Source organism: Artemia sp. Qi Xiang Cuo, chromosome 18, assembly GCF_049724085.1.
Source record: "Artemia sp. Qi Xiang Cuo chromosome 18, ASM4972408v1, whole genome shotgun sequence".
In the NCBI taxonomy this organism is placed as follows: domain Eukaryota; kingdom Metazoa; phylum Arthropoda; class Branchiopoda; order Anostraca; family Artemiidae; genus Artemia; species Artemia sp. Qi Xiang Cuo.
Window position 1 is genome coordinate 15,219,790 of NC_142811.1, and position 25,257 is coordinate 15,245,046.

The window sequence follows — 25,257 nt, forward strand, 5'->3', positions numbered from 1 at the left end:
GGCCTCAGGCGGCTCGGTGCTGCGGTGAGTTGTTAGTAGTAGTAGTCTTCAAGATATTTGACGTCAAGAGATCAATAGATGTTAAAACTGAACTTTGTTGGAATGCCTTCTAAAAGATTCTTATCATGATTAATGGCTTGGTCAAGGCGGAGCCAGTTTTGGAGGAAGCCCAGGAATTTGAAGGCCAATTTGGCCAAGACCACAAATTTGATTGCAAAAATCATCAAAAATGATTTTTTATCAAAAAGTCATCAAAAATGAGATAAAATGAATTTCGTGCATTATGGGGTTAGGAATTGTTCAAGAGCTTTGACGCTAAAACGTCAGAAGATCTTAAAAGTGAATTTGTTGTATTATCAAACAGTTCGTGGTAACGAACTGTAAGTAAGGAGCGACCCGGCTCAATGGTAACCGAAACTCTAAAAAACGGGATTTTGATACCAATAGATACATCAAAAGAATCAGATTTTAATTCTGATTTCAAATATATAAGTTTCATTAAGTTTAATCTTACCCATCAAAAGTTACGTGCCTGAGAAAATTTGGCTGATTTTCGAAAAAAGGGGGAAAGACCCCCTAACAGTTATAGAACCTTAATGAAAATCACACCATCATATTCAGCGTATCAGAGAACCCTACTGTAGAGGTTTCAAGCTCCTATCTACAAAAATGTGGAATTTTCCATTTTTTGCCAGAAGAAAGATCACGGATGCGTGTTTATTTGTTTGTTTGTTTTTTTTTTTTTTTTTTCCCCAGGGGTGATCGTATCGACCCAGTGGTCCTAGAATATCGTGGGAGGGCTCATTGGAATGGGAATTAAAAGTTCTAGTGCCCTTTTTAATTGACCAAAAAAAATTGAGGGCAACTAGGCCCCCTCCCACGCTCATTTTTTTCCCAAAGTCACCCGATCAAAATTTTGAGATAACCATTTTGTTCAGCATGGTCGAAAATATGATAAAAATGTCTTTTAGGATGACTTGATCCCCCAAAGTCCCCTGGGGGTGGGCTGAAAGTTATGAACTTTAGTCATTGTTAACATATTGTTTTGGTTTTTGGTAAGTTTACTGTCTTTTTCTTCGGTTTTTTTTTGGGGTTGGGGGGTGAAGGAGAGGGTCGGGGCCTATATGGAAGGATCTTTCCTTGAAGGAAGTTTTCCTGGGGGAAGGGACATTGCTATAAAGGGGGCGCCGGATTTCCCAGCATTATTAAAGAGAAAGATCAGGAATTAAATAAAAAAAAACAAGTTTTTCAACTGATCAACTGATTTTGATTAAGAGGTCATTTTTAAAGAAATGTAAAAATAAATTCGAAATATATTTTAAAGAGCAGGTTATTGACTAGGGGGAGAACAACATAATATACTTTTTAAAAATTTATTAATATAGTAGTTCTTTACGTACGTTAATTCTAAGTTAAGTATATTTATTACTAATAAAAACGTTCGTAAATAAAATTAAACAAGTTTCGAGAAAGACATTTAACCAAATATAATATGCAAATTTTGTTTTAATTATTCATGTACGGTGAGCCAAAATCAAAACCTGCATTAATTCGAAAACGTTCAAAAATTAAATAAAAAAAACAAGTTTTTTAAACTGAAAGTAAGGAGCGACATTAAAACTTAAAACGAACAGAAATTATTCCGTATATGAAAGGGCTGTCCCTTCCTCAACGCCTCGCTTTTTACGCTAAAGTTTGACTCTGTCTCACAACTTTATTTTTTTAAACAATAAAAAACTTTAGCGTAAAGAGCGAGGCGATGAGGAGGGAACAGCCCCTTTCATATACGGAATAATTTCTGTTCGTTTTAAGTTTTAATGTCGCTCCTTACTTTCAGTTTAAAAAACTTGTTTTTTTTATTTAATCTTCTGAAAGACTCACATCATGAATAATGCTTTGTTTCAGTTTAATGGGCTGCAGAACTTGTAATCTTGTTTAATATGAAAGGCTTGCCAAAGGTGGATGAAATTAAAACTCCAAGGCTGGGCCAGTTTTGGAGGAAGCCCAAAAATTTCACTTAGTCAACACAGTTAATTTAAAAACAGGAAAATAACTTAAGGAGCCACTGGAATGCTAGGTGCGTCATTATTGTTGTGCCAGAGTAAGAGATTGTGCACTATTTGCACCAGGCTTACAGTCCCTATAACCAAAATGAAATGATAAAATATAAATAGGACCTGGTCCATATCCAGATTTTTTCGGGGGGGGGGAGGCAACAAAAGACTATAAAAACGCATTAAAAGTTTGTTTATATGCGTTTTTACGAGTCGGACAACTTTGGCAGTGGGGGGGGGGGGGTTCAAACCCCTAAGCCCCTGGATACGGCCATAAATAGCAGGTAAACTTGTTAATTAAAATTTTGAAAAAAACTTATACTAATGATTTAGCTTGAAACTTTTACTTAACAGCTACTCTAATTCCTCAGATATGAGTTTCTTTCGTTTTTCCTTGTGTTGTTTTGCATTTTTCACCGCTTTATGCTAGATTCTTGTTTACTTCAGCTATATAGACTAGTTTTGTTTTTCACTTCGATAAAGGCTTTCGGACGTGAAACCAGAATATTCTGGCTTTTAGTATACGTATATTTTTTACATATATAGGTTTATGCGTATATACGTATATTTTTTCTATCTTAAGTGGAATTTACCCCTTATATGGATATTTTCATTTCATTCCATTTGTAAATGGTAAGGCATTGTGTCCTAAGTGCCTTTTTTATGCAGCCCTGCCCCGATTTAAGCTGCTATTTTCATGCTTGAGATATTAGAAGGTCACGCTTTACTCCATATTAAAAGTCAATACCTAAAAATAATTTGCACACCCTAAATTCAAGTTTTTCTTTGCAGACTGTCATATGTGCAGAGGAGAAGGTTGCAATTGTCGTTGCAAAAGAGGCGTCAGAACCAGTAGCAGAGGAAAGGCAACTGGAAACTGAAAGCTCAGAGGAAGATCAAATCGCCTTAGAAAGTGTTCATCATGTAAGATCAAAAAATACTATGAAAGACATAGCTTGACCGTTTGACCGTCTTCGTGAAGTTGACTAGTCCACTCTTTAGTTTTTGAAATGCTGCTTCAATGTTGCCAACCTCTTTGCAAACAGAGTGGTTTCGCTGTTCCAAATTTTTTCATGGTTTACCCAATTTTTTTAAAAAAAAACTTTGAACTGAAACAAAAATATGTTAAAAACTGGTAAAATATTTAAAAGAACAGTGAAAAATTAGAAAAAAATAATGTAAAAATAAAAATCTGAATATTTCGGCTTCACATCCGGGAGCCCTATCAAATATTCATTCAAATTATCTCCACTGTCTTGCAAAAAGATTTCGCTGTTGTTCTTCGTGCTTTTGTTGTTAGCCCCTATCAACGGAAAAAATGAAGGAAAATTGTAGCCTAAACAAAAAATTTAAAGGAAAACAACACTAAAATGCTATTAAAAAAAACAACAAGAAAAACAAACGGAAAACTTACATTTAAACAAAATCCGATATTGTAGAAAACCCAAGCTCAAAATGCTAAGGTAACAAAGCAAGATTTTTTCTACATGTGTACTATAAGACGCCCGAAATAGCTTCTGATATGAAGTTTTATTAAAAGGAAAGTCTTTTTATTAGATAATCTTAAGTAAGCCCTAGGTCAAAATCGATTAAATCAAATTTGAAAAAAGGCTAAAACCACACTTTTGATGGTGAGAAGATCGGGAAATTTTTCATAATCAGCATCAAACTAGTTTGAACTTTAATAATAAAGGTCAAAATAAACTTTGAAAAAAACCAACAAGCTTGTGCCAAATTAGCAATACAAAAAAATCATTCAGCTTTCCAAACGTTATGCGTAGACAGGGGTGGATCCAGGGGGGCTGGGGGACCGCACCCCCCAAGATTTTTCTGGCGCCCTCATCTTTTCTCGTTTTTCTCTTTTTTTAAATAAACTTTTCAATTTGATAACTTATTGGTACTATTGCCACATTGGCCCCCCCCAAGATTTAAATCTAGATCCGCCGTTGTACATAGATTCCTGTTCCCCCCCCCTCATCCCTGTTTATATTGATCACCTTATACATAATCTTTTTAATCTCTATATTTTCTCTAGAACTTTGTCACTTCCTAAGAAAATCGAAGCAATTGCCACATTGCCCCCCCCCCAAGATTTAACTCTAGATCCACCGTTGTATATAGATTCCTGTGTCCCCCCTCATCCCTGTTTATATTGATCGCCTTACACATAATCTTTTTAATCTCTATATTTTCTCTAGAACTTTGTAACTTCCCAAGAAAATCGAAGCCATTGCCACATTCCCCCCCCCCAAGATTTAACTCTAGATCCGCCGTTGTACATAGATTCCTGTTTCCCCCCCTCATCCCCGTTTATATTGATCGCCTTACACATAATCTTTTTAATCTCTATATTTTCTCTAGAACTTTGTAACTTCCCAAGAAAATCGAAGCCATTGCCACATTGCCCCCCCCCAGATTTAACTCTAGATCCGCCGTTGTACATAGATTCCTGTGTCCCCCCTCATCCCTGTTTATATTGATCGCCTTACACATAATCTGTTTAATTTCTATATTTTCTCTAGAACTTTTTAACTTCCCAAGAAAATCGAAGCCATTGACACATTGCCCCCCCCCCCAAGATTTAACTCTAGATCCACCGTTGTACATAGATTCCTGTTTTCCCCCTCATCCCTGTTTATATTGATCGCCTTACACATAATCTTTTTAATCTCTATATTTTCTCTAGAACTTTGAAACTTCCCAAGAAAATCGAAGCCATTGCCACATTGCCCCCCCCCCATATTTAACTCTAGATCCGCCGTTGTACATATATTCCTGTTTCCCCCCTCATCCCTGTTTATATTGATCGCCTTATGCATAATCTTTTTAATCTCTATATTTTCTCTAAAACTTTGTAACTTCCCAACATTTTTATCAATTATTTTTGTTTCGTAAAACATCATATTGAGGTTTTAAAAGAACGAAAAATAGTTTTTCTGAAATCTCCTTGAAAGTGAATCATGACAGGAGTCTATCAATTTAAATTTCTTCATAACGTTCGTTGACGAATGTCCGTTTTTGGGGATATTTTGAGGTTATCTGGCAATTTTTTTAGCAGCTTGGGGAGGTCTCAGAAAATTCGAAGATAGGTCAAGGACTGTACTCACAGATTAAAACCATTATCAGTCAATATAAACGCACTTATTGTTTTTGTGACTTTTGACATCTTGCCTGACGCTTGTCAATCTCCTAACGAATTATTTCATACCGAATTTAAAACGACTATTTTGAATAATGACTCATAGTCAAAGAATAAAAAGAAATCATCAAATGTGGATGTATTCCAAGAGTCACAAAAAAACCATTAGCTGCATTTAATTTTTGGCTACTGTTTTGTTACAAGACAAAAGATGACACAAAATTACGAGTAATTTGTACTATTATATGTATTAGTCCCTAATATGTGTTCTAGGCATTTAGGGACTTTTTGTTGTTGTCTGTCATTGAAGGCTGAAATTCATAACAAGTAATTAATGAGAATAGAACAGTGGGACGCACCATGGGTAAAAGAAAAAAAATAACCAGTGTTTTGAGTAGAATCTTAAAGGCAGTGGTGTCAACCAAGGGAGGGGGAATTTTTCCCCAATTATTTTCCCCACACCAGTCTTTAAAAAATTTATTTTTTCAATATTTCCATTGAAAAATAGGTTTTTGGTACTTTCATTTACAAAAATTGAAAAAACAACAAAATTGTCCCGCATACATTTTTACCCCGCCCCCTTCCCCTTATTTCCGTGATTTGGCGTCACTGCTTAATGCTTTTTATGTTTGTTTATATTTTATTTTACTATGTACAACTACACTACATGTGGGTTCGTCGGAAAGCTTGGTTCAGAGTCTTTAAGAAGCCATAATTTTTTCCCTTTTGTATTAGGAAATTTATTTTACAAGTTTAAATGTCTTAATTTATAATTAAAATATGTATTGCTTCGTAGTTTCCTCTGCCTGCTTTTTTCTGCTGAACAGAAAATAAAAGACTAAAAGAGATTTTCTGTCGAATCCTTTGAGTAAGTTTAATTTAACTTGAGCAGACTTAGAATGTGTGAAGCTAAACCAGCTTTTAGCTGTGTTAAATAAAAACTTAAAAACTCTTAATTTTCTTGAGGTCTAATAAGGTCTAAGACCGTAAATTAGGCAAGTTGAATTATATATCATTTGAGTAGGTTGGGTTAAAAATATATCTTTGACGAATAATGTCACAAAACGTCTTTTGAATTCCCATAGCCATATGGGCGCCCATATGGGGGGGGGGGGGCGGGGGGGGCACCCGTCCCCCCCCTGGCTGAATGTTGCTGCCTTTTTTTTATATTTTTGTTCTGAGATTTCTCTTATATAGCATTAAAAGTGCCAATTAGACCCGGTTTGCCCCCCCCCTGGACTGCAGCTTGTGGGCACCCATGCATAGCCACACTGCCTTATTAGATCTAGGGAGCTGAATCACACGCTAGTTTAAGTGACGGAGGTTGGAATTCTTGTTCAGCGCTATGACCTATATGTGTATACTGTTTATATCATTTGAATAGGATGGGTTATAAATATCCCCTTAACAAAATATGTCACAAAACGTCTTTTGGATCTGGAGAGCTGAATTACACGCGAGTTTAAGCGACGAATGTTGGAATTCTTATTAAATGCTATGACCCATATATGTTGTTATGGTCCATGCAATGTATGGTATACACAAGGCCGTATCCAGGGGGGTATGGGGTTAGACCCCCCCCCCAAAAAAAAGTTTTTATGACTCGTAAAAACGTACCAAAAATGGATATAAACAAATTTTTATGCTTTTTTTTAGTTTTTGTGTAAATACCCCCTCCCCCCCAAAAAAAAACCTGGGTACGGCCCTAGATAGACATAAAAAAGACAGAATCTCTTTCAGCACTTATGTCGTCGCTAAACAAATTTTTATGTGTTTTTTGAGTCTTTTGTGTGAATCAACCCCCCCCCCCCCCTGAAAAAAACCCTGGATACGGTCCTGGATATACATAAAAAAGACGGAATCTCTTTCAGCACTTATGTTGTCGCTGCTATTCCCAAGAGTTTGAACTGATAACTTTTTTAAAACCAAGCTATTTACCAAACTTTACATCTTACAGTAAGTGACGTACATAGGGAGGATGCTCACCATCCCCCAAAGCCCTACATTTTCCCGGACTTCTATGCACTTCCTTATTCAAATTATCAAAGGCAATTTATTTTAATTACTCCCCCAACCCACCAAAAAAATATTCCGAACGTGCCCGTCAACAGTGTAAGCTCATCAACTAAAATTAGCGCCTAAAGGGCCTATGGTCAGGGTGGCCAGACGTCCCGCGTTGTGCGGGACAGTCCCGGATTCCGAAACCTCGCCCTGCATTCGAAAACGTCCCGCAAAATGTCCTGCTTTTTTAAAAAGATTCAAAAAGATTAAAACATTTTTAGATTAAAAAATAAATAAAATTACTTTAATTAGTTTAATATTTTTTCCCATATATTCATAAAAATGTTTTAATCTCAATGAAAATGTTTTGATAAAAGCAGACACAGGATTTGCCCTATTGCTATTAAGTGTGATTTATTGTACTATAAGGTATACCCCTAGCCAAGATGCTTGGGGCAGCTTGCCCTGGTTGCCCTCCCTGCCCTTGAATGGATCTGAGTTCAATGTAGGCTATTTGTATTTACACTCTAGGGTGGGGGGGGGGGGGTTTCAAAGTTCTTTTCTGACACAAAGGAATGTTATAGGCTATTTGAAATCAGAAGGCTATGAAATTCTTGTTTTAAAAGTATGCCTATTCCTAAGTGACCTTATTTGTGAGTTAATTGCTAAATTTACCATTTTCTTCGGAATAAAAATTCTCAGGACAAATATTTTGCCTTAGTAAGTAAGCAACTGTAACTGAAATAAATCATCAATTTTAAAATTAGACCTTAGTGAAAGCAGGATTGTCTACAAGAATAAACCAAGCCTGAGAGAAATTAAATAAAAAAAACAAGTTTTTTAAACTGAAAGTAAGGAGAGACATTAAAACTTAAAACGAACAGAAATTATTCCGTACATGAAAGGGGCTGTCCCCTCCTCAACGCCTGGCTCTTTATTCCGTATATGAAAGGGGCGGTCCCCTCCTCAACGCCTCGCTCTTTACGCTAAAGTTTGACTTTATCAAAATTTTTTTTTTAAAACAAAAAAAAAATTTAGCGTAAAGAGCGAGGCGTTGAGGAGGGGACAGCCCCTTTCATATACGGACTAAAGAGCGAGGCGTTGAGGAGGGGACAGCCCCTTTCATATACGGAATAATTTCTGTTCGTTTTAAGTTTTAATGTCGCTCCTTACTTTCAGTTTAAAAAACTTGTTTTTTTTATTTAATTTCTGATCGTTTTTTAGTTAATGCAGCTTTTATTTGCATAAAAATTTTACTTTTCTTTTGCTAAATGAATGTCTTTACAAATTAACTTACGTAACTAACTTCTATATTCGTATATTTTTCTTCTGGCAAAAATTCAAAGTTGCAGATTTTTGCAGATATGAGCTTGAAACCTATGTAATAGGGTTTTCTGATACGCTGAATCTGACGTTGTGATTTTCATTAAAATTCTTCCACTTGTAGGGGATGTTTCCCCCTCTTTAAAAAATCGAGTAAATTTCCTCAGGCTTGTTGCCTTTGATGAGTAATACTAAACTTAATAAAATTTATATATTTAGAATCAGCATTATAAACACATTCTTTTGATACATTTATTGACATCAAAATTCCGTTTTTAAAAGTTTCGATTACTATTGAGCCGTATCGCTTGTTTTTTTATTTTTTTTTTTTATTAAGTATATGTTATTACGTATATGAGGTGGTTCTGCCCTTAGTCAATACCAAGATCTTTACTTTAAAATTTAAAAAAAAATTTTTTTCACAAACCCCTGAATCACAAAGGACGTTTATTTTGAATAGATAGCACTTTTGAAAGCACTAAAAAAAAACTGTAGCTTAAAGAGTGAGGTATTGACTTGGAGGAGAACCCCCTCACATACGTTATAATTTCTGTTCGTTTTAAGTTCTAATATTCCTTCTTACATTTCAGTTGAAAAAACTTATTTTTTTTAAATATAAGGTAGGATAGTTTTGAAAAGATTAATGTGCAATACGTTGCAATCGGACGATCAAGTTCCCTTACCCACCAGAATCATCATCAACGGGAATATTCTAAAAACTACAAAAATCCTCTCTCCCACCCGCCAGAAAAAATCCGTCCGGACCATGCGGTGCGCGGGCGCACGACCCACGCCATCATGCTGGCCAGTCCGGCGGGGCTTGCCAATTTTGATCGGGTGACTTTGGTAAAAAAATAAGCGTGGGAGGGGGCCTAGTTGCCCTCCATTTTTTTTGGTCAATTAAAAAGGGCACTATAACTTTTAATTTCCGTTCCAATGAGCCCTCCCACGATATTCTAGGACCACTGGATCGATACGATCACCCCTGGGAAAAAAAAAAAAAAAAAACCAAAAAAAAAACAAAAAAAAAAAAAACCAAACGGGATGTTTCTTCTGGAAAAAAATGCAAAATAACACATTTTTTATTATCGTAGCTTGAAACCTCTACAGTAGGGTTCTATAATACGCTGAATATGATGGTGTGATTTTCATTAAGGTTCTATAACTTTTAGGGGTCTTTCCCCCTTTTTTTGAAAATCAGCCAAATTTTCTCAGGCGCGTAACTTTTGATGGGTAGCTCTAAACTTGATGAAAGTTATATATTTGAAATCAGCATTGAAATCTGATTCTTTTGATATATCTAGTGGTATCCCGTTTTCTAGAGTTTCGGTTACCATTGAGCCGGGTCGCTCCTTACTTACAGTTCGTTACCACGAACTGTTTGAAAACTTATAACTGTAGCTAAGTAAGTCTTACTTAGTAAGACTACCGCAACCAAAATGGAAACATGGTCTGAGGAAGAACCGCCGGTTGATTTGATTTGGGTGGAAATATTTGCATTTTTTGAAAAGGAATCCATTCCGTACAACAATTTAGCGTTACTTGTAGAGTTTTTCCTAAGTCTGCCTGGCACAAACGCAGCTTTAGAAAAAGTTTTTTCTTTGATAAATAACTTTTGGCCTGATGAAAAATCACAATTGGAACTGGACACACTGAAATCTTGTGTGTTTATCAAGTTTAACGGAAAGAAACCGTGTGATGAGTTTAAGAAGGAAATCGAAAACAATGTTGTATTTCTAAAAAAGGTACATTCATCATCCAAATGTGAATAAAATAAAAATATAATGACATAAGACGATAAAAGTTTAAGAAATATTTTTGAGTGTTTTTATGAAACAACACACACTTCCTACTCCTTCCAGCGCTCTAAAAATTTTGGTATGTCCCGCATTGGGTCTGAGAAAATCTGGTGACCCTACCTATGGTACATCCTGAAGCTGTGCCCTACATTTTCGCTCGGCGTAATTGTATTTCTTCCGTTTCCCACTTTGGATCATAACTATGTTTTTATATTAATTTCTAGGCATTTTTCAATATGTAAGTTGCGACCTCTAAATGAAGCAGCGATTATGTATGTGCATCAGGACGCACTCGCGCATGATACAGACAAAAAAAAAGAAAAAAGAAGAAAACAAAAAACATGTAAAAATGGAGAAAATATCTATAGACTATCTGAGGGCAAGCGAGATGACAAATAGGTACAAGTATCGTACAAAGTAGAAATGAAACAATTCGACACCTTATTCACAATTTTTGTATACTTAATTATGAAAAGCTAGTTTAAAGGGAAAATTAGATAAAAAGCAATTAACGATTTGTCACAAGATTGTCACCAAGAAATTTTCCTGGGGAAAAGGACATAAAATGCATGAAGTTTTGTTTTTACCTGGATATAAATATGAGCATTTGTCATTTTCCTCTTTTAATATATTTTTGTTATGTCTCCCTGTTTCGCCAAAGGGGAGGGGCATCTCTCCCTGATGCTTGCAGTGATGCTCAACCAGGGGGGGGGGGGGCAAGTTCACTCTAGATTTTTTGCTCCCCCTAGATTCTGAAAAGTAGTTTTTTGGGATATTTCCATTGAAGAATTTTTTTTTGTATTTTCATTGGAAATATCGGAAAAATTTCCCCCTTAAAGATTTTGAAAAGTACATCCATTCCCTCCAATTTATGGGAACGCCACTGGGTGATTGCCCATAGTATATTATCAAATACGCTTGGTTAGAGACATATTACTAGCCTTTACGGGTTTTGGCATTTTTGCCTTAATCAATTAAAAATATTAACATTTTTTTTTCTTAACAAGGAAAGTATAGCTATGTATATCACAATCATATTTTCAGGCTGAGGACAAAGATGGTCATGGTCACCACCATGAGCATCATGATCACCATGATCAACCAATCTCGTACGCCGCTGCACCAGCTCAAGGAGGATATCATCCTCTTCCTGTTCCTATTCCAGTCCCAGTTAAACCCGGCTCACTCGTGTTACCTTCCTTACCAGTCAAGGTGAGCTTTTTATTAGAAACTTACAAATGCATTGTAGAAAATTCATTAGAATAGAAAATATAACTACTTTATATAATTGGTAAGTATTCGTAACTTCCAGCCAATCACTAATCTTCAGCCCTGATAGCAATTAAATAAAAAAAACAAGTTTTTTAAACTGAAAGTAAGGAGCGACATTAAAACTTAAAACGAACAGAAATTATTCCGTATATGAAAGGGGCTGTCCCCTCCTCAACGCCTTGCTATTTACGATAATGTTTTTTATTGTTTTAAAAAATAAAGTTGTTAGACAGAGTCAAACTTTAGCTTAAAGAGCTAGGCGTTGAGGAGGGGACAGCCCCTTTCATATACGGAATAATTTCTGTTAGTTTTAAGTTTTAATGTCGCTCCTTACTTTCAGTTTAAAAAACTTGTTTTTTTATTTAATTTCTGATCGTTTATTAATTAATGAAGTTTTTATTTTGGTTCACCGTCATTGAATAAGTAAACGAAATTTTGTTCCAATTCTTTAAAAATTACCCCTTGATCACAAAGGCCGTTAAATAGAATAAATAGCTCTTATGAAAGTACTAAAAAATCTTTGGTTTAAAGAGCGATGCATTAACTAGAAGGTGAACCCAATCATATAGCTAATATTTTTTTTTTAGTTTTAATTTTTGATGTTTCTCCTTATTTTCAGTTGAAATACTTGTTTTTTTATATTTGATTTCTGATTTTTTTGTTAAATAATGATGGGAAATCCGGCGGCCCCTTCATAGCAATGTCCCTTCCCCCATGAAAACTTCCTTCATGAAAAGATCCTCCCATATAACCCCCACCCCCCCCCCCTCCCTACCAGAAAAAATTCCCCCTGAAAACGTCTGTATACTTCCCAATAACCAATACTATATGTTAACATTGGGTAAAGTTCATAACTTTCAGCCCTCCCCCTGGGGGCTTCGAGGGATTAAGGCATCCTAAAAGACATAGCTATAATATTTTCGACCATGCTGAACAAAATGGCTATCTCAAAATTTTGATCGGGTGACTTTGAGAAAAAAATGAGCGTGGGAGGGGGCCTAGTTGCCCTCCATTTTTTTGTCACTTAAAAAGGGCACTAGAACTTGTAATTTCCATTCCAATGAGCCCTCCCACGATATTCTAGGACCACTGGGTCGATACGATCACCCCTGGAAAAAAAAAAATAAAACAATCACGCATCCGTGATCTTTCTTCTGGCAAAAGATGGAAAATTCCACATTTTTGTAGATAGGAACTTCGAACCTCTGCAGCAGGGTTCCCTGATATGCTGAATATGATGAATTGATTTTTATTGAGGCTGAATAGCTTTTAGGGAGTCTTTCCCTTTTTTTTTAGAAAATCAGCCTAATTTTCTCATGCGTTTCACTTTTGATGAGTAAGATTAAACTTGGTGAAACTTATATTTTTCAAATTAAAATTAAAATATGATTCTTTTGATGTATCTGTTGGTATCAAAATTCCGTTTTTTAGAGTTTCGGTTACCATTGAGCCGGGTCGCTCCTTACTTACAGTTCGTTACCACGAACTGTTTGATGACGAGACTACAACAGGTACATTAAGCCTAAAGGCACAAATATCCGAAAACCAACTAACTCTAATTTTGAAAGGTAAAGGTAAAGAATACGGCACTGGACTTTACAGTCCCTACCGGCGGTGCTGATCTCCGATTCTTGGCACTTCAGCCGGGAAGTGCAATGGGGGGCTGGGGGCCAACCATTCTGCGCTTTCGCACACCCTTCCTGTTTACATTCCCCAGATTTCTGTAGGTACTCATTTAGAGCGGGGTCGACTCTGGCTGAGGTTACAGATTCACACCACTGACCCTCGTCCTAAACCCAATTATTGGGTACACTAAGATTCGATTTCTCGCCCTTTCGGTCAAAGAATCCCAAATCCAACGCACCTATCCACTCGGCTAGGACGGCCTTACTGTGAAAGTACTCCTGAGAAACCATTACCGATCATCCAGCTTCAAGTGTTTGTTTCTGCTTAGTAGTTTTCTAGGTGCTATGGCTAATTACCAAAACGCAAAGTAAGATAGTGATATACAGGCACTGAGTGTGAATTTAAAATTTGAAGTGTAACTTCATCTTGCCCAAAACAAGAGGCTCATCTCACGAATTTATCTTGGTAAAAGTGTAAATGAGGAGCTTTTATTTTTCTTGGAAAGTACTTGAGTTAGTTAAACTTTAAAGGAATGGATCCCACTTTATCAAAAAGACCTATTAGGCAGTGGTGTAAGTAATTTCGTTAAAATTCCGGGGAAGGGGCGAAATTGGAGCCAGTTTTCTCAAATCAATTGAAAATAACAGTGAAAACCAAGCCGTATAGTACCAAAAACGCAGATATACTAAAAAAAACTGACGCGTTTCTGTGGATGCTTGAATTATGCAGGCATATCTTAGTTTTATGGGTACTTATTTAGTAGCCGATAAACATGCGAGAAGTGAAGTTTTGTTAATTCTAATGAAATAAAACAAAAATATGATGAAAATATAATAGTTTATGAACAAATTTGGGCTATATATTTGCACATTAGGAGGGGGGGGGGGGTAAAGCATAGCATATGTTAAATAAGTAACTAACCTAGGTACCTTATTTTGTCCCTTTAACCCCAAAAAACTAAAGTTTAAATATCTTTTACAGAGTGAGGAATACCTCACTATGTAGAGGAAACCTATTTTTCATTAGGAACTTTGATATTCTATATGCGGTTCTTCTCGCGTGTTTCTCGGCTACTAAATAAGTACCGTTTTATCTTAATTATGCTGGCTTATCTTTGACAAGATTTTTGAAGAAAATAAATTTCAGATGGGAGGGGACCAAACTGAGGTCTAGGGGCAGTTGCCCCCCTCCTTGTCCCATAGCAAATTACGCCCCTGCTTTTAGGTCTGCTGCCAAAAAAGCGTGTTGACGATCCTTTTTGAAGCAGGGTTAATGCGAAGGTGTCATGAAGCATCTAGCTTCAGCCTTTTCCACTCCGAAGGACATTGTCCCTTGGCAACCTTTGACAATCTTCGTGTTATAAAATTGAAACCTTGAGAGATAGATCTTCTGTTCAAATTTGGCACGAGGAAAGTGTTTAGAGCTGCATTTTACCTCCTCATTTTACCTTATCTCTGTACCTCTCCTCTTGACTTGTAAGATTTTAAGACATGTAAGATGTTAAAAATTTGTAAATCTATGTCTTTAATTTAGGAGAAAGGCCTTGATATGGCTGGTAATACCTCTTAATGGGAGTTGCATTTTCAAAAACAAGAACCAATGAAAAGAAAGACTGAAAAGCCAAAAATAATGTAAAACAATTGTCAAATTTTCACAATTTTTAAATTTTCAAAATTGTCAAACATTTTGACGGGTACCTTTCCAGCAGTAGGGGTTTTGGGCCTTATAATTTGGATGGGGCTTAAGCAATTCGCTCTTATTAAGCAATTAAAAAGAAATTAAGCAAAAAATTTAAGCAATTCGTTTCATAATTTAGAAAAAGCATTACCTACACGAAAGGCCGTACCCAGAGGGGGGGGGGTAGGGTGTTATAACCCCCTCCCCCGGAACGTTTTTTTGACTCGTAAAAACGTAGCTTTTTTAAAGTTTAATCAGATGTAAAAAAAAAACTAAGATGGGAGGCAGCTACCCCCCTTGCCCTGACCTAGAACCGCCACTGCTCCCCAGAGCAAACTTTAGGCCCTGGATTCATTTCTGAATGTTTTATTCACATAGGTCGACTATTTTTCAAGATACAAAGAAGGTCCTCAACTAGAACCTCACCTTTATCTCTTCAAAAGATGGGTTAGAAACTAAAAAAGAGATCCCCTGGTTGGAAATTAACCACAGGCCGTATTTGTAGAGACTCACTTACTTGAAATAAGGGGGGGAGCAGGATCTACTTCATAGGTGATGATGAGATAGGGGAGAGGGGCCATGAGTAGGATTACAAATACTTTAGTACATCCAGCACGAAGATCACCTATGAAGTTATAGATATGGACTATACTACTACCCGTTTGAAGTCACAATATTCATCAACTCATCGCAATATTTCCTCAAATCAGTGGACAAAGAGTTTCCCCGCGAACACCTTTTTTGCTGGATGTCATTTTCGTGTTTTTATGGACCTAAATTGTTGTTTTGTGGTTTGTTCTGACAGAAAACGGCACTTTCCTAAGACTTAATGTCTTTTATTACTTAGAAAGCGCACCTTTTATTTTAAGTTCCGCTGCCAACCGTCTGGATATCGCATGACCATTGGTTTGATATTTTCACCCCCTGAAAAAGACAAGAAAATCGCCCATATGTTCCAGCCTTCTCGAAAAAAATTGTATGTGTCGCGTTTGTAGATATGGACTGGAATATTCCACTCCATAGCTCTTTAGACTTGTTTATTCTGCTATTGTGATTGCCAACCCGTTTTTCAAAAATATGCAAACTTACTTTTGCAAATATGCTTTAATGACTAAATCTAAAATTAATGATATGCATATGCGAAAAAAACATTAAAAGCAGATGCTGTTTATATATTTGCTGTTACCTTTACATCCAATACCATGAGTCATTTGATGCCATAGCTAGGAAAAAATCTTTTTTATTTGATAATTGTAACATGTTTTTCATTAACCCCAACTCGTTATTATGGCAACTTCTTCAGCAAATATTAGAGTTTCCTATTTTCGCATCACCGGAAAATATAGAAAACAAATAGAATAAAAAACGGAAAAAGAGAAAAGCAGTCAGAAAGCCATATTTCTATGCAAGATTTACTTTATTGACAGATGAATTTACATCTCATCAGTTTTTGTTGTCAATATTTTTTTTAATGAGTTATCTAGTTTAAAGGCTGGATTAGTTGATGGATCGGTTGGTATGGAAGTATTTAATTAAGAATCCGTTGTGTCTTTCTTACCAAAGGGCAATATGAGCCGTAAATATCTGCTCACAGAAGCAGTTTTCAGCTGATCATAAAGGAGAAAAAAGATATAGGCTAATTCATTTTACTCTTTAGCCTGTTCAGTACCCTGCTCCACAACCAGTGAATCGACCATATGGCCAGACACCACCAGCCTTTGTTCCCCCTGCAGCCCCGGCTCCAGTTTACACACCACCAGCGCCAGCACCATATGCTGCTCCGTTAGCTGCTCCCGCCCCGTATGCTGCTCAACAAGTTGCTGCTCCTGTTCACATTCCTCCACCTCCAACCTATAATGCACCACCTCAAGCTCATCCTGTACATCAACATCCACCCCAACATCATCCTGCGCAACATCAGCCACAAGCTCATCCAGTGCAACATCATGCCCAAGCTTATCCAGTGCCACAAAATCAGCCACAAGCTCATCCGATTCCTCAGCAACAGCCACAAGCTTATCAAGTAAGTTTCAAAGATACTTTTAGGTGTTTGTGGTTTAAACATGCAAACCTTTCAGGGGATTGGTAAAATTATATTTCATAGAGACTGTAAATACGGTAAATACAGAAAATCAATTTGCAACTACTGAGTCATGTGTATCTATTTTATTTTTGTAATTTTCTTACCGCGATTCTATTTCACCTTCAAACACTCTGCACATAGTGTATTTTCATATAGTTTTTCACCTTGGATTCCTGTGAATTCTAAATATCTATATAACGTTCCTCAATGAGTCTATAGTATATCGATAAATGTTTCTCTTAGGGTATGGATAGTTATCGTGATGATGTGAAGTTCACTCTTTTTTTGTAGCGTTTCTCTAATCTCTTCATTTTATTTTCTATTTTTTCTTTGCTTCCTATGTTCTTCTTTGGATCTACAGCTTTGGATCGATAAATGTTTGTCTTAGGGTATGGATAGTTGTCGTAATGAGGTGAAGCTTTATTTTTTTGTAGCATTTCTCTAATCTCTTCTCTTCAATTTATTGTCCATTTTTTCTTTGCTTCTTATATCTTCTTCTCTGAATTTACAACATATCCATAAATGTTTCTTTTAGGGTAGGGATAGTTGTCGTAATAACGAGAAGTTCAATCTTTATTCAATTTTTTTTGTAGTGTCTCTTTAACCTCTTCTCTTCAATTTATTTTCAAATTTTTCTCTTTGCTTCCTTTATCTTTATTTTTACTTATGGTGTCCCAGCAGGGTGAAGTCCAATTCCTTTTTCCAACAGTGTCTCTTTGCTTCTTTTACATTTATTTCTTTTCCCTCTCTGCAGTTCAAATTTCAGACACAAACAATTCTTGACTTTACTTTCTCCTTTTACTTCTCTTTACGTCGTCTCAACTGCATGAGTTCTCTTTGCAGTTTACAGTGTCTCTTTGGTCTTTTTTTATTGCCTCTTGTTTCTTCTCTTCTACTTTATTCTTTTCTCTTTACCATAAATCTCTCCTCGCTTGTTTTGAAGAGTATGCTTTCTTTTCTATTCGCTTGCAAGAAAAAAAGGCCCTTCTTAAAAATCAGAGATCGAGTGAAAATGAAAAAGAATATCTCTAGCCTAAAGTAGTATAACTATTATAGCACTTATTACTAATTATAGTTCAGATTAAAGTGTTCCATAGATCAAAATTGTGCTCTTCAAATTTGCATAATCTCCAAGATTGATAATAAAGCGGAAGGAAAGGTGGCAATTTAAAGCTGCTCAAATTATTTAATTTACCTACCTCACACATTGAATCACATTACTTTGACCTAGTAATAGGTAGAATCTTTGAATAAATAACTAGCTTATTTTATAATTTACCGCACAGTCGGCTTTAATGCAATTAACTATATCATAACTTTCACTTCCTAGCCTAACCGCAAATCGCCTTGTCAATTCGAATTTATTTTCACTCCTGTTGCAAATTTTAAAAGAGAAAAGAACAAAAGCACAGTTGAATCATTCATTCTTCCACTCAAGGGCAGGTATGAACACGATATTTTTTTGGAGGGGGGTCAGTAATGAAAAAACCTATCTAATAATCTGAATAAAAGGACAGGAAATTCCGAAAAAAAGGGTTTCGGGGACCGATATAAAATAATAGTCATAATAAAATAATTTCTGTGCTGTATCTCTTCTTAGTTCTTTCTATAGATTTTATTGGCATGTATACATATTGTTGTTCTGTATATTTTGGCTAAATTAAATTCAAATGCGAATCTTTTCCAGATTTTCAACCCCCCTCCCCCCCCCTAAAACCATGGATCACACGGAAAGCATAGAAAAATGTAGGGGAAATCTTTATAGCATGAACTTCTTTCGCGGGTAGAGGTGGAGCGTATAGGATAAAACTTTATTGTGTGTACTTGCTTAATCTCACATAAAGCAAAACAATCTTATTGCTTCAACAACAGTGTTGACATTTGAGAATTGGATGCCATATAGTCGAAAAATGTCAGGAATAAAATAGCAAAATATGATATTGAAGACATGAGAAATCATCAAGGGACAATTATTTTTATAAATCAATGAAGGCCTTTTGGTAACAAAATTTAAAGTTGAAACTAGCGTAGATGTCATACGTCATATGTTTTCATTTTCGAGAGAAAAAGTGCATCTATCGAACCTAAAAAATGCCATATGCCAAAAAAAAGGCCAACTAAAACAAACTAACTATCTATCATGGGAACCATATGTGATTTAAAGTATGATAATTAAGCATGACACGAGAGGTTTCAAAATAAGAATTGTGAATGAGACGCTGTAAAAATCTCACCATCAAATTCCGCTCCTATTTTGCACATGGAAATTGTTTTGATTTTTTTTTTCTAGGAATATTATTGTACATATATGGCATATGACGTTACAATATAACCAGGGGAAGGTCACTGGGACCAATGTCAGAGGGAGAGGGCTGGCTGTTTGTAAGGAATAATATTAATAGTACATTTGGTCAGAGCCGGAGTTAGGTTCTTTCTCAGGGGGGGGGGGGCAAATATAGACTTTACTGCCCCCTGCCGCACCATCAATACTGTAAATATTACAAATGTTGCCTAAAGCCGTCCTAGATCCGGCCTTGCCTTTGCTATGTGGTTTTTCTTGATTCTAAGGTTTCATATTCCAAAATTTCAGTTCTCCCTTGTTGTATACCAAGGCTGTATCTGTATTTCTAATATGCAAGTACAGGCCGGAGCCTGTACTTTGTTCATAGGCTTGAGCCTAAGGACCCCTTCAGGATTGAAGGGTGAAATCAAGCCTTAATAAATACAACAATTTTTCGAGACAATAAGTACAATACCTTAAAGCTTTACATTACTGAATAAAATGATTCCCTTAGCTCACGATAAAACATGTACGTTAAGAAAGAAAACCAAGCCATGTGAACACCCAGTAGAAAGAGTGGTAGTAACCCAGAAGTCTTACAAGGGAGTTCGTAGAACCTTTCACACTAGCATGACTTATACCTATAGTTTACGCTATGCAATATAGCGGAGCGAATTTTGTCCGCAATGTAGGCAATGCCAAGTACACTCGAACTCTACTCAAAACTCTATGCAAAGCAATTTTAGATTATGACATGGAAAAATTAATGTAACAGCAGGCATTTCTAGTTGAGCAATTAATATATTTTGAAAGTAAATTGATCAAAGCTTTCTTAGAAAGTCTTTCACTCTTGATCAGAACTTTAATTTCCATTTTACATTCCACATCATTCTTTTTTGATCATTTTGCTTATGATAATTTAAGACGATGATTATGATGGCTTATGGACTTTCAAGTAAGCCTTGTGTGGAAGGACGTGTAAGGGTGAAAGATTGTACTGAACGTAACGCAACGTAACGACTTGGTATAAAAAGTTTTGTACGTATTATAAGAGCTGCTTTAGCAGTTGTCTCTCAATATATGGTCAATAAATAATATTGTTGCTTATATTTATAACAATAGCTGAAATCTTTGTTTCATTAGTGTTATTGTTTTTCATAACCTTTCTTTTAATTTTTTAGTTGAGTACAATTGTGTATGAAGCTATGACGATTCATTTTAATACATTTTCTTACTCATCAAAGTCGTGTAAAGAGAAGTAGGATATTTATTGCTGACATACTTAAAAACCAGTATTTTAGTCAATAATATATTCTTGGTAATAGTTGTAAAAAAGATAGCTGTTTATGTTACCAAGGGAAGCAAGCTTTGAAAATAGATGCAATTACTGAGAAAACAGACGAATTATCACGTTTTCCTTTTTAGTATTAGCTATGATTTCTAAAATAAAACATCCTTATTCACGTATTTTTTTTTTCTAGGTGCCAGCACAACAACCAACTTATCAACAGGTGCCTGCCCAACCCCTACCGCAGTCAGCCCCTCTACAGGTGCCACCTCAAAATCTTGGACCTTACCAAGTTCCATCAGTACCCCAACCTGTTTCTTATCAAGCACAGCCACAAGTGCAGCAACAACAGCTACCATCTCAGCAAGCTCAGTACCAGCTACCACCCCAGCCTTCACAGCAGCAACTCCCACCACAAGCTACTCAATACCAGCCAGCTCAACTTCCTCAAAACCTAGTTCAACAGCAGCAACCACTACCTCAAGCTGCTCAATATCAAGCAATACCCCAGGAACAGATCCCGCAAGAGGTTCAGGCGTATCAGGCAGAACCACAAGAAATTCAAGGTGCCGTTGAACAAGCAGGCTCTTATATTGCTCAAAGAAATATAGATCAGGACTATAATTCCGGTGCTACTCAATTACAAGACACTGCACCAGCTGCGGCTAACCCCGTTCCAAATGCTGAATCCTGGCCATCTCAGCCAGTGAATGAAATGCCTCAAATCATTGCTATAGATGTTAAATGCGAGAAATCTTTGATGAAAGTGGCGATCCAATTTGATAAGCCTTTCTATGGTATTATATTTTCAAAGAATCATTATGCTAACCCTAACTGTGTTCACTTGCCCGCTGGACTTGGAAGATCAAGTGCGAATTTCGATGTTAACATCAATTCCTGTGGAACGCTTGGAAACACAGAAAATGGACTTTATGGCTATGGTGTTCAATCAGGATCAGGAACCTTTTTTGAAAACACAATCATTATCCAATACGACCCTCAAGTACAAGAAGTTTGGGATCAGGCTCGAAAACTACGATGCACATGGCACGATCAATACGAAAAATCGGTTACCTTTAGACCATTCCCTGTTGATATGTTAGATGTTGTTCGCGCAGATTTTGCTGGTGATAATGTAGGCTGCTGGATGCAAATCCAGGTTGGCAAGGGACCTTGGGCTTCTGAAGTTAGTGGCTTGGTGAAGATTGGGCAAACTATGACCATGGTGCTTGCCATCAAGGATGATGAGAACAAATTCGACATGCTTGTAAGAAATTGCATGGCTCACGACGGGAAGCGTGCCCCAATCCAATTAGTTGATCAACGTGGTTGTGTTACCAGACCAAAACTTATGTCACGTTTCACCAAAATAAAAAATTTCGGTGCATCAGCTTCAGTCCTTTCCTATGCTCACTTCCAGGCCTTCAAATTCCCTGACTCAATGGAAGTGCACTTCCAATGCACCATCCAAATTTGCCGCTATCAATGCCCAGAACAGTGTGCTGATGAGAGCACTGCTGCTTTACCCGATCCAAGAACCCCTTCTTCTCAGTATTCCGAAAGAATGGGTAAACCTAGAGAAGATAAGCGAGTAAGGTCTCGTCGTGACGTCTCAGAGAACCAAGATGTCGGAATTAACAAGATCATTCAAGTTGTCTCAACTGGAGATTTAACTTTTGCACTTGAGCAAGCGAAAGATAATACGACCACAATTGTAATTCCTACCCGAAACGAGTATGATGGGTTAGTGTGTATGACTTCACCTGGCTTTGCTGCTACCCTAGTTACCCTTCTTGGTATTCTTATCGTTTCTTGTCTGCTCTCAGCTTTTTTGTGCTTGAGACATAGAACCTATGGACCTGATAGGGGTTTAATGACATCTTACGACAACCCATCATATATTCATACAAGTTTAAAGAAATCCGGATTTTTTTAAAGTCATAATTAGTTATAGTAATTGGCAACCAGTGAAATAAACCAGTGACTCAAGTACCGTGCTTAGTCAGTTTTACGAAGAAAGACAATAATGCTCAAATTTTTTTACATGTAGTAGCTAATTTTCCTTATTGATCACCACATAGGACCAGAGAATAGAGATCAACTGAAATCTTTTCTTTTTATGTTGAAATACAAAAAAAGTTTTAAATTTCACACACAGAAGTAGCTAGTGTCAAATTAAAGTATAGAATGATGAGTTAAACAACATAAAGTGTAATTTTACTACCTATATTGTGGGACAATTTAATTTTGTCTGGGTTAGGGCATTAATGTCCTCCTGTTGGGTATGGGGTATTTATTTGTATTATTTATTGTATGAACGTACGTTCTTGAGTGTGAAATTGATTATGCAAATGTTTTGATGTGGAAGCCAGTCAGTTTTAGTGTCACGATGTTCAATAAAGCTGTTACCTTTTTGAATTATCTGATTTGATAGTCTTAACTGCCCAAGGAACGATGCGACTTCTTTGTTCTTTTATTTTTTTTTGCTTTTTTGAGAAAATAACTATAGTCTTAGAGACTTGATAAGAGATATTCGACATTGATACGGAGCTATTGGAATTTGAGATACTGATAAGAGTGAGAGCTACATTATCCTATTCCGTAAACAAAAGTTTGGGAAACCTTCTTTCATCCAACATGATTTTTTTCGCTCTTTTAAATGGTATAAATGGCAACGATGTACGACCTCTAGTGCTTAGCAACTAAAGATTCAGTTCTAATCCAATTAATATGTCAACATTTTTCCTGAGAGTGAAATTATCCTTTTAGGCCGACCGGGTTTAAAGGTTTTACGCTTCTAGGCCCAAGCGTTTTTGCTGCTCCGTTTTTGTGGGATTTTCGGGAAATCATTGAAAATTTGGGGATAGTGAAAGCACTGAACAAAACGCTACTGATGAGCCAAAAGTAATGAAATATAGAGGTGGTACCAACTCTCAGCTGCCATTCTTGGGAGACATCTGACAATTATAAATGGCCATGGAATTCCTGTGTTGTTTTAAAATCACTTTTCTGTGAATAGGCAGCGCGGGGCGGAGTGCACCTGGAACGATAAATCACATCAGTCTAGTTTTTGTTCAGAAAAAATCATTCAGTGATAATGTTTTGCTCCCCTGGGCCCAGGCCTAGTGGGTCGATTTGTGTATCCAGTGGGTCTAATAGGAAATAGTCCTATTCCACTTAAATTTTTTTTCGCTGCCACCAGTGGCCAAAAAATTAAGCTGATATAATCCTGATTGTGGATCTTTTGAAAAGAGTGTCCAAAATCTTTAATCTTGTTTTTCTCAGAATGACCTTTTGAGGAGTAGGACGATTTCGCTCTCTGGTCACAAATAATTGAGAGTTACTACCTTCAAAAAATAGATAAAAGCAATATTTTTTTCCATAATCTGTATACCCTGATTCCTCTGTCTCGATATAAAGATTGAGCAGAAAAAAAATGTTTTCACTTTTCTAGAATGTTTAATTTGTTCTTATTTTTTTACAATTTCCCACTGATCTAGGGTTTGTCATAACGTTACTAACTATAAATGCTAGCGCTATTTACAACGTATATTATACAAGTGACGAACTACTTTGTAAGTAAGACGCACAAAAAGGAGAAACCATGTTAAATAATAGCCCGGAACAAGACGCATCTTAACTGGATATATAGATGCCATTATCAGCAAGGCTGAGGCCAGAAAATGCTAGCAAAGACTGCCATCTATGTCGTAGGATCCGTCAATATCTAGGTTTCAGTAAAAAAGAACTAATTAATTAGCAATAAAAAAGATAAAAGGGATTTTCTTAAAAACTTTATGCAATGTTAAGAATTGATTGAGTGACTCTGTTTTATGTTTTTCTCATTTTCAGTGAGTCATTTGTCCTATTTCACAAATAAAAGCAAAATATAACTTTGAAAACCAGTGGAACACGTATCGCTTGAAAATAATTTTTTTTTCGAATTTGATGTAGGTAAGCAAAATATGTAAAAAGTAGCCTAATTAAAACTTTAACAAAATAAATTGTGATAAACATTATGTAGAAATCCTTTAAGAAAATAAATTGTGATAAACAGTATGTACATCAAAACAATATTGATAAAAAATATGCGAGATTCACTGAGATGAAAGTACAAAAAATTACATATTGGCATAAATTAAGTTTGGAGCCAGAAAAGGGGATAGTTAAATTTTTGGAAAAAAATAATTGGATAAATGAAAAAAATAAACAAACCCTTTCAGATTGAGCTAAAAAGTTAAATGAAACATACTAGACTAGAAACGAAAAGAAATTAAACTTAAAATAATACCCGTTTCAACGAGTCTTGGAAGCCACGCCTACTTCACAGAGTGGCCGAGAAGAACAAAAGCAGTATATTGACCTAAAAAACTCAGATGAGCCAATCCAAACAACCGATGTTTTTACCACTGTGTTTTGATCTCACATCCTCCAATTAAGAAGGAGAGTCCTTTAAAACCTACACTGCACTGTGATAACTGTTAAGGAACGTCAAATCACTGAACCTTCGATCATTATGCAGTCATGAAAAAATTGAGGAAAAGTAGAAACTAGTACAACATGGCAAATAATGCATAGCCATCAGTTTGATATATGATCCTATTATCTCTAATCTATCTTTTACATATCCTTTTATATATATGACATATCTTAAGAGGGCACGATATATGAGTTTATTAAGAGGCTTAGTGCTAAAAAGATCAGAAGAGAGAGA

At 36.2% G+C, this 25,257-nt stretch overlaps 1 protein-coding gene across 1 annotated transcript in view; it reads left to right on the forward strand.

Annotated features, from left to right (window-relative positions):
• Positions 1-22,957, forward strand: part of LOC148941241 (uncharacterized) — a 44,195-nt gene extending 21,238 nt beyond the window's left edge. The window contains exons 3-6 of the mRNA XM_089104498.1: positions 2,847-2,978; positions 11,361-11,528; positions 16,549-16,914; positions 20,737-22,957. Coding sequence (XP_088960624.1) covers positions 2,847-2,978; positions 11,361-11,528; positions 16,549-16,914; positions 20,737-22,479 — 2,409 coding nt within the window. The 3' untranslated portion in view covers positions 22,480-22,957. The remainder of the gene's footprint in view (positions 1-2,846; positions 2,979-11,360; positions 11,529-16,548; positions 16,915-20,736) is intronic.
• Positions 22,958-25,257: the final 2,300 nt, after the last annotated feature.